The 10,185-nt window shown below is 42.9% G+C and overlaps 1 protein-coding gene across 1 annotated transcript in view; it reads left to right on the top strand.

Moving 5' to 3' along the window:
* Positions 1 to 10,185, top strand: part of LOC118169120 (deleted in malignant brain tumors 1 protein-like) — a 61,780-nt gene that overhangs the window by 37,080 nt on the left and 14,515 nt on the right. The window contains 2 exon segments of the mRNA XM_035330114.1: positions 7,225 to 7,548; positions 9,389 to 9,421. Coding sequence (XP_035186005.1) covers positions 7,225 to 7,548; positions 9,389 to 9,421 — 357 coding nt within the window.

A 10,185-nucleotide genomic window follows, 5' to 3' on the forward strand; every position in this document is an offset into this window, starting at 1 on the left:
ACTTCCCTTTCCATGAAGCCCGGAGTACTAATGATTTCACTGATCCCTGAAATGTCTTTTCTTTTACCTGGTCATGATTCCATTTACTAACGTATTCCCTCACCCCTGCCCATCTCTGCAGCTTCCTCCTCTGCACCCAGCCCAGACACAAAAGGGACAGAGACACTGTCTGCTACAGTGACCTTGACAACCCTCGAGGAAGGTGAGGAGCACTTGTCTGCTAGCACTCACTCATGAAAAGCAAAAAAAAGAAAAAAAGTAAAAATCATCTGATTCTTTATTTCCCTAACAACGGCTACTTTGCATCTTTCCAAATGACTGTTTCACCTCTAGCAGTGAAAGAACACTGCCAGAAATAACACAGGTATCTTCTCCAGTGTTAAAGGTTAAACGAAGGTGAAAGACTTTTCAGTGCAACTAAAGGGCTACGCATTGACTCTCTTCCCTGCTAAGCCCAAACCTACTTACTTTCATCAAGATTTCAGACCACACGTCCACTCCTAATTTCTGCCACTCTCTCTCCTTCTCTTTCTTTCCTCAACTTGCTCTTGGCCTCAGATCCATCTTCTGCACCCGCTGTTCTCGCAGAGGGAAATACCACGTTGGCCCCTGAAATCCCAACCACAGGTTCTGAAGGTAAGAATGGCCATTTTGCAAGTTATATCTAAAACAAACACTGTTAATGGGGGTTTTTCAGATGGATTAAGCAAATGTGACCACTTGAATCTGTAAAATAGTCACAGTAGCCAATGAAAATTAAATATTGCTGTGAAGGAGCAACCCTCACTTTAACATCTTCAGTTAAAAATATCAGACTGTGAGGATACAGCAGAAATATATGCATTTAATTATTAATTTCCCTGACCTTGTAGTTATAAATACTATAGGTATAGTTTTGTAAAGCAGAATTGTGCAGATCATTGTGATTTTGTGTGTCCAAGTTTCATAAAAGCTCCAGAACCATTAAGGAGCACAGCCAAGTATTTGAACTCACCTCCCTGAGTTGGACCTCTGCATTTCCAGCTATTTTGCAAGCTGATAACACAGCTTTTTATCGAGCCTGAGATCTAGATTCCCTAATTCTTCAAAGCACACATCTGCCTTTAATTGCTGCTGGCAGACATTTAATTTCTCATCCTTCTGATAGCCTCCTTTGCTTGCACAGGTTCCTCCTTGGCTTCCACTGCCATTACAGAAGAAAATGGGACATCAGAAACCCTGATCACACCAAACGAAGGTAACAGGCATTTTCACAGCCTGCAGCATGTTAGGAAAATGCTGAATTAATATCTGGATGTAAGTTTTGGTTAGGAGGGGAGATCAGAGGACATGCCAAGAAATATTGCAAAATCACCATCTCTCAGTGCCACCAGTGCTTGTCGATGAATCCCATTTGCTTGGTGCTTTCTGGCAGCATGGGCAGGCTGCCACTAGCACTTAGACCACTTCTCCAATAAGGAGCTACACATGTTACTTGCAAATCTCACTTTAAGTGAAGCTGAATGGTGCAGAATTTAAATGAAAGAATATGAAAAAATAATGATTTATATATATATATATATTAAGTAGCATGACTTGGGATAAAGCCATTTATTCTGTGTTTCTCACCATTTGTAACAATATTTATCTGGATTCTAAACAGCTTATAAACCTCCAGGCTTAGTTTTACCAGATTCAGCCTCTCCCAACGTGTGGCCCAGAATTTCACAGGCTAAGCCCTGCAAGCTGGGGGCAAGAGCCAGCTCTGCTGCCAGCCTCTGCCCTCCACCACACCTCTCACCTGCTTGCGGTGATGCTCCGCAGGGCAAGGACACCCTGCAGGGAACTGCAGAAAAAACAGTGTGAACAGACTCTTCCTCTTCTCCCCAATGACTGTGACACCTTTGGGAGAAAGACTTTCATTCAGATAAGACAGAAATGGCTTTAATGAACATTTCGCTACAGAGAGCCAGAATACCCTTTGTTATTTCACATTTTGGACTTCGTAATGAAGTAGATAAAACATGCCGTGCTGCAGTGCTGGGAAGCTATATGCTGATATATGTTACTGCCAAGTTACAACACCCATTTCTATTTTTGCTTATCACACTCCTTTTGCTTTTCTCACTCCCAGCGAGAAAAGTCTGAAACTTTCCTGACACTTGTAATGCAAAGTTTTAACATGAAGACCCATTTCTAAGCCATGTGTGTGGATCTGGATGACAGATAATACACGGGCTCCCTTTTCTACAAAGTCTGAAGCCAATTAAATTCATCAACAGCTGAGTCCAGCCATTCTGCCTTACCTGAATGCTTTCTCTCCTTTCCTCGTTTCTTCCTTCTTCTCACAGCCTCTGAAAACACGACAGAAGCATCAACAGCACCAAACCCACCTACAGCAGGCAGTGATACCTCGGTTCCAGAAATCCCTTCCACAGCTCCTGAAGGTAAAAACAGGCACTATGCTATAAAATCTAAGAATAGCATTTAAGTTTCTGTTTAAAGGGCTACGCATTGACTCTCTTCCCTGCTAAGCCCAAACCTACTTACTTTCATCAAGATTTCAGACCACACGTCCACTCCTAATTTCTGCCACTCTCTCTCCTTCTCTTTCCTCAACTTGCTCTTGGCCTCAGATCCATCTTCTGCACCCGCTGTTCTCGCAGAGGGAAATGCCACGTTGGCCCCTGAAATCCCAACCACAGGTTCTGAAGGTAAGAACGGCCATTTTGCAAGCTATAAACACTCTGTTAATTACAGTTTTTCAGCTGGATTAAGAAGATGTGACCATATGTTAGAGGCTACAGTCCAACTCACTTTTCCTTCAAGGACATAATCTAAATGATATCACCAAACATCACCCCATTTTCTATCACTGGTTGATGTTTCTCTCCAACAATGCATTTTCTCAACTCTTTAATGGTCCCTATGTACATACCCGTGTATTCCTTCTGTGCATCTACTTCAGTGAATGATGGGACTGAGGCAGTATCTATACCAAGAATCCTGAGTAAATTCAGCTTATAGAAGCAAGGATATAGTTGTATGGTGCAGTACCAAAATCAGTTTTGAGTCTAAGTGAGCTCAGGTAAAGACATATTGCATGGAAAATATGTGCACTGAAGTAAAGAAGGATAAGAAAGTGCTATTTCATTCTCCAGTAGCCAAGAAGCTTAAAAATCCCAACTTTGAATATTTATTTATCACAGTATTATGTGATGCTATATAGGGACTCAGACTGAAGTACAAGGGACAATCCAATACTTTCACACATTTCTACAAAGATGACAAATCCTGATTGTTTTAACTAAAAAATTACTTCTGGTTCATATTCACATTTTGCCACTGTTGTTCATAGTTCCTACTGTTTTTTTTTAATTTTTCCTCAAAGCTTCAAATAATGATTCTACCACAGAATCAGATGACTTGATCACATCTGCCCCAGTCACAGAGACTAGTGTGCCAGCCACAACTACAGCATTACCCTCTACAACAAATGAAGGTAAGGAACAGTCAGACACAAGCTGTCCGCCTTGCATGGTTCAGGAGCAAAAACGTCTCCTAGATGCAAAAGGATGCAGCTAGGAGACAATCCTGTGCAAACCAGGATTGCTTGTCCCATTCTTATAGCCCCCTCAGCATCTGTTGGAGGTCCCTCTTCAGGATGGGAAATTGATTTATGTGGGGCTTTGGTCCCCATATAAGAGCTGATCACACTGCAAGGTGTGTGCGTATGTCCCACCTTTTCTCCATTCTTTTTGTTGGGACAAATCTTATTCTGACATATGGTTTTTTAAGATGCTTTGTAAGCTTTTGAAGAATGAGCTGTTCTAATGAGTTTATGAACTAATGTCTTAAGTTTTACAAACCTTAAAGCCAGAGCTTCACCAGACAGGACCATTTTGCATCAGCCATCAGCTGAGTGGGGGCCTTTCTACCCACTACGTGCTGTTTTACCTTCTCATCTGATGAAAAAGAAATTGATAGCAACAGTAGGCTTTTAACTCCTAAGCAAATCTCCACCAGGGTAGATGCATATGTACACTTTGCCTCTGGGCTTGACTGATGTATTCAAGACACAAGAAAAATGTGTAGAACACTACATTTGATGTTCCTTTGTTGGCAGGAATTTTCTGTAGTGCCTACAGTTTCTGTTTTAGCTCTCTGCAGTGAAATTCATGGCAATCCTCTTTAGAGTCCTCTTCTGAATATTGAAAGACACTTCCCATATAAACTAAATTCAGCTCTTTAAGCTTAGAGGTCATGATTTTCAAGCCTATTACATTTCTTAAGTCCAAGCTCTCCCCATTACATCTATCTTTCTTAAATGTACAATCACCAAATGAGCAGCTGAGGGCTTGTTAGTGCCGAGGAGGATAAGTAGACCCAAAGTATCACTCTGAGAGTAAGCTGAGATTGGACTAGCTCACCACAGTGCCAACACTGTTGACTTCCAGTCTTTCCATGGCCCTCCTGTGCCAGCTAAGAGGATGATTTTGCCTTTGTTCCTTGATTTTCTCTTTGCAATGAGCAGTCCATTGCATCTGTCTGTGCTGAAGTTCAACTTGCTGATTTTTGACATTTATTCAGTTTATGAAGATCATTGTGAATTCTCATCCTGTCCTCCAGAGAGCACACAAATCTTGCCTTTCCTTCTGTCACTCTATCTGTCCTGTTCCAAAGTGTCAGTGGTAATGGCTGAGGGTTTCATTACAGTACAGTAGCTGCGGCTGGCTATTTAACACCCATACCATCTGTTAGCTCAAGATGCTGCATAACATGACAAACAATTACTGAGGCAACTGATAATTCCTCTCTTTATAACCTTTTATAGACCTTCTTCTGTTCTACAGCTTTATCTATGTTCTCAAAAGACCAGAGCTGTGACTCAATACCAGTGGCAGCAGGTCTAGGAAATGTAGTACAAATCTGCTTAATGCTCCACGCATCAACCTTAATTTTAACAATATGTTCATGTTCAAGACCTAGGGTCTATCCATCCTATTTTCTACAAATGTTAATTGTCTTACAAATTAACAGACAAATCTTTAGTACAGCAAAGGAGAAATTTAAGTCAGTGTTTCTCTACCTTTTTGCTGCCAGTCATTCCAATTCCAAAAGGATAGAAAAGAAAAATTTCCTGCTTTAAATAATATTTTACAGAGCTTCGACCAGATTTTGCTGACTGCCTTACATATTCAGACTGGGACCTATTCCATCCGAATGAAAAGAAGTTTGCACTTCTTAGCACACAGCAGTGAAACTGAGAAATGAACATGGTCCCTCAGGATTTACTTTTATCTTCTTGGTTTTCAGAAGTTGAATGTGAATTTCTTCTTAAATGACTGATCAGTTGACTACAATACAGGTTTAAGAAACCTAATATGGGGTGTATATATGGTTTTTGAAGAATACCTTTATTACCACTTTTAAGTGCTATGCTTATGTCTATTCAACCATGCATTTGAGCAAACAATTTCATCCTATTTATGCACACTGTGTGCAACAATGAAGCTGTTTAATGGTTAAAGTGAAAAAGTGCTCCTCTTTAGCTGTAACTAACAATCTCATTACTTTTACTTGTACCAACCATAGATAAACTGCTCTTTGAGTTAATGGCTCAGGGAAACTAAGTGCTTACTAATTATTTTGATTATATTTTACACTTACTTAAGCACAAAACACTGACTTTGAAGAGAAGCAAATATCTAATGCTTTCTTTTATTCATTTGCTGAAAGCAGAAAGTTGCCTTTCATCTGTCTAGACACACCCACAAGAATGCATTAACAATTCTTGGGACTGCTACTTAATCAGTCTTTTATTTCGGATTGACATTCATAATTCAGATTAGTGAAATACTTCATTTACTTAGTAAGTCTAATTCAGAGGTTGCCTCCCCTTCAGTAAAGCTATTTTTAATATCAGCTGAATCACAACGAACTTATTACTGCCTGTAATCTAAGTCAAGATCTGGATATATATTTTTTTATCTGCCTTTTTTCACTACCTCCCACCTAGCCTTAGACAGCTAATGAAGTCCAGTTCTTAAACTTATGTAACACCTTTCACTATCGCTAGTGACTACTCAACACCTGGTTCAACAAATTAATTAGTTATCTTTTGTCTCAATTATTTTCTTATCCCTGAAATCATATTTGGCAGTCTCATAGAAGTTCAGACCTTGATCTTGGGAAGCGAGCCAAGAATATTGCTGCTGACATTTCTTTACGGCCAACTTTTGCAGAAGGAAATGATAAGCATGGTACTCAGATGGAAGGAGCTTTGATCATGGTCAGCAAAAAGGAATTAAGGGCAAAGAGAGTCCTTGGAAACATGGCACTCATTCTGAATGGATGTGCATTAGTTGGTTACAAATGACTGCCAGGTGACAGCAAAATGTCCTGAAATGAAAACCTTGTAATCACAGACCTACCAAGAAGTAAGACAGCTGTGTATACTTGGTACAGTTTATGATGGCAACAAACTCAGAGGAACTCAATTATGTTGTCGGCAGAGTCTCTGATTTCTTTCTCTGAAAGAAAAATACACTCCAGACCCATAAAACTAATTTGGAACTTCAGATCTCTAAAAGCCTTTCCCTCTGAAAGTGAGATAAATGTGTGGGTTATTCCATAAGTACCAAGCTCTCAGAAATGAGCCTGATCTGTAGAAATAGCTCTGCTACTATTCCTGGGAAATGATGCTGTGCCAACCATCTGTTATGCCAGAGTGAAAAGAAGCTGAATCAGGCATTATTTAAAGAAGAAGGGGGGAAAAATGGAAAAAAAAAAAAAAAAAAAAAAAAAAAAGGAAAGAAAAAAACACAGCCTTCAGCTTGCAAGGTATCTCAGGAAAAGGTTGGCTCTGGGTAGTTGTGTTAATTGTTTAGACAGCACTACTATATAGGTGAGAAAGATGGTAAAGAAAAAGTAGAGATGCTTCCCTCTGTTGCTAGTCGTAGGGATGAGGATCGTTCTCCCCAGAGATTAGCATGTTGTGGAAGAAGGACTTTGTCCATGCCCATCCGATATTGCATGTATTATCAACCAGCAGAAAGATAGGTTCAAGAATTCATAAGATCAGTCCTAAAAGAGCGCTGAGTTTCAGGGGAGGATCCTCTGTGGCCGCAGACTACTTTGCGGGCTACCCACTCCCATCTTCACTGTGGTGTTGGCTGGCCTGAAGATGGGCTTTGGCACAGCCTAGGATAAATGGCAGCGACATGCGGTGTTCTTCCTCCACAGCAGATGCTTCAGCTCAGTCCCTGCGACTCGCAGACGGCGACAGCAGGTGCTCGGGCCGCGTTGAGCTCTATTACAATGGCAGCTGGGGCACGGTGTGCGACGACGCCTGGGACCTGGGGGACGCCGAGGTCGTGTGCCGGCAGCTGGGCTGTGGGGAAGCACTGCTGGCCGTGCCTGAGGCCCATTTCGGGCAGGGCTCTGGGAACATCCTCCTTGACGAAGTGCAGTGCAGAGGGGACGAAAGCAGCCTGTGGGAGTGCTCTCACCAGGGGATAGAAGTACACAACTGTCAGCCAAAAGAAGACGCCGGCGTCATTTGTGCAGGTACATGGGCATGTTTCAGTGCTGATTTCCCATGTAAATAATGACAAGTAGTAAATCAAATTTCCTCTTCTTGTATTCGGCAGGAAATTATTCTTAGCAACTTTCTATAGGATTCTTTCAAGTCAGTTCCCGGTTTTCCAGCAATTCTGTTCTGACTGGAAACGTGCAGCTGGAGAGCACAGAAAGAGTACTGGGAACCTGGGGAAATGTTACTGGGAGGAGCGAGGAGAAAGAAAAGATAAAGAATTTGCTGTAAAATCTCTCCAAAAGAACTGGTTGCCAGTTTGTGCTATTCAATTCCTGGCAAGAAAATGGCCATATAACTACCGCACTTTACAAGAGAGATACTCTGACACTATTTACTTTAATATTATAAAATAAGTGGCCTTGGCAGTCCTACTCTACCAGAGGTTGAGGTAGAAATACAGTCCTACCTCTAGCAGAGGTTGAGTCCAAGCTGTGCAAGTGTCTGATTTCTAGCCGTGCTCTGACAAAACAGAAATGAGACCATTTCTGAAATGCTTCTCCCGCTATAATTTTATTTAAGAGATCGACACACGCACCTAACTTGGTGTCGTCTGCAAACTTGCTGAGGGTGCACACGATCCCCTCATCCAGATCATCGATAAAGATGTTAAAGAGGACTGGCCCCAGTACCGAGCCCTGGGGGACTCCACTAGTGACCGGTCTCCAGCTGGATTTGACTCCATTCACCACAATTCTCTGGGCCTAGCCATCCAGCCAGCTCTTAACCCAACAAAGCGTACGCCAGTCCAAGATGTCCCTGAGACTGGTGAATGGAGACAATGAGTGCTTGGGGCACCTTGAAATCTTTCACAACAGGAGATAGGGAACCGTCTGTGATGACGACTGGGACATAAGGAACACCAGGGTTGTGTGCAGAGAGATGGGCTGTGGTGATGCTCTCTGTGGTAATGCCTTTTTTGGGGAAGGCACAGGAGATATTCTCCTGGACAACGTGAAATGCACAGGGAACAAGTCCTCCCTGGAGCAGTGCTCCCCCAGGGGGCTGGGCACACACGACTGCTTCCACAAGGAAGATGCAGGTGTTATCTGTGCAGGTACACACCTTCTCCATTTTATTTAATGTGAATCAAGTTCCCTAAGCCATGCATGAAAATGTGTGTGGATGAAAGAAGGAGGCTGGCGCAAGGCTGGAGCTGCTAATGGGCATCCCTGGCCGTGGCCAATGGGCACGAGTCAGACTGGTCCCCCCAAGCTGCAGGTGACCTGGGGCCATCTTCTCCTTCCCATGAGGGGTTCCTCTACTGAAGGGTCAGGCAAGCATAAAGGGAAGAGCAGGGCTATAGGCATCTTTTTTCCAGAGATGTCCATAGGTAGGTATTGGCAGCCCAACCTGGAACCTGTCTCTGGGACAAAGACTGTTTGGGCCTAAAAATGCTTGTGTCAGACTCGAAGCTTTGTAATCTTTTTTTTTTTTTTTTTTTTTTCCCCCTGGGAATGCACTCCTATTTCATGATTTCTTACTTGTAAGAGATGGTATCTGCATCACGTGAACTTACGGAGAAAACAGAGTGCACACTGAGCTTATGTCCTGCTAGCTGAGGATGCAGAAGGAAATTGTTTTGGTGGAGGCTCTGGCATTTCATGAACATGGTGTGTCTGATACTAGACATCAGTGTAGGCTGGCAGGCCATTGAATCTTTTTGGACTCAGATGTTTCTGTCCAAGACAGAGTGAGGTCCCCTAGAAAAGTGATGTTCATTATGTGCTAAGCTGCATTGCATTACAGTGATATAATGAATAATAGTAGCCTCGATGCCTTTTTTTTGATGTTTTTTGTTTTGTCTCCCAACAGTCCCTATGGAGCTTACAACACATGGAACAACAGGTATGGAGCACTTCACCGCTAGCTTATTCACCTCAGGCTTAGTCAAATATTATTTCTCCCATTGTGGAGTGCTGATTCCCTGTGAGTTCAGCACTGCTTGGTGGTCAGAGAGCCCTTACACACCGTCAGCCCCCAGAAGCTCATGGCACGCAGGTGAATGGGCACACAAACTCCTGACGCTGACGCAGTGGTTGTGATGAGTGGGGAGAGGTGTCCCCATGACACTGAGCTTTTTGGCATCTGTGGAGGTACACATAACCCCACACGTGACTTTCACCTGCCCTGAAGGGTGGTGAAAAGACCACAAGCTGCATTAATCAAATGCCAAATTATGGGGTACTGCTATAATGTAGCTGGAATGGGGGTCTGATCAAACCAGGCCTAATTGCACCTTAATGTTAATTTTACTTTGGTTTTACAGTCTTCGTTTTGCTCACACAGCAATGGAAAGACTACTAAAGCCTAGCTTTTGCTTTCTCTTTGGCAGCCCCAACCAAGACCACTGTGGCCGAATCACCAGGTATTTATTTATTCCTGCTCACAGACCCTACAGCCGAGCGTGGCTGTGCCCCGGCTACAGCAGCCTTCCCTGGGGCTGTGCACAGCCACCCTCAGAACAGGAGCCTGTGATTTCGCTCTGGTGTGGATTAATCCCATCTGTCTAGCCTATGGCAACTCCTAACCAGTACTTGTGCTCCCTTCCTTGCCTCACCAGCCCCTGCTGAAACCACCACGCCTCCAGCACCAGGTAATGACTGCTTTAT

Source organism: Oxyura jamaicensis, chromosome 6 (genome assembly GCF_011077185.1).
Source record: "Oxyura jamaicensis isolate SHBP4307 breed ruddy duck chromosome 6, BPBGC_Ojam_1.0, whole genome shotgun sequence".
Classification (NCBI taxonomy): domain Eukaryota; kingdom Metazoa; phylum Chordata; class Aves; order Anseriformes; family Anatidae; genus Oxyura; species Oxyura jamaicensis.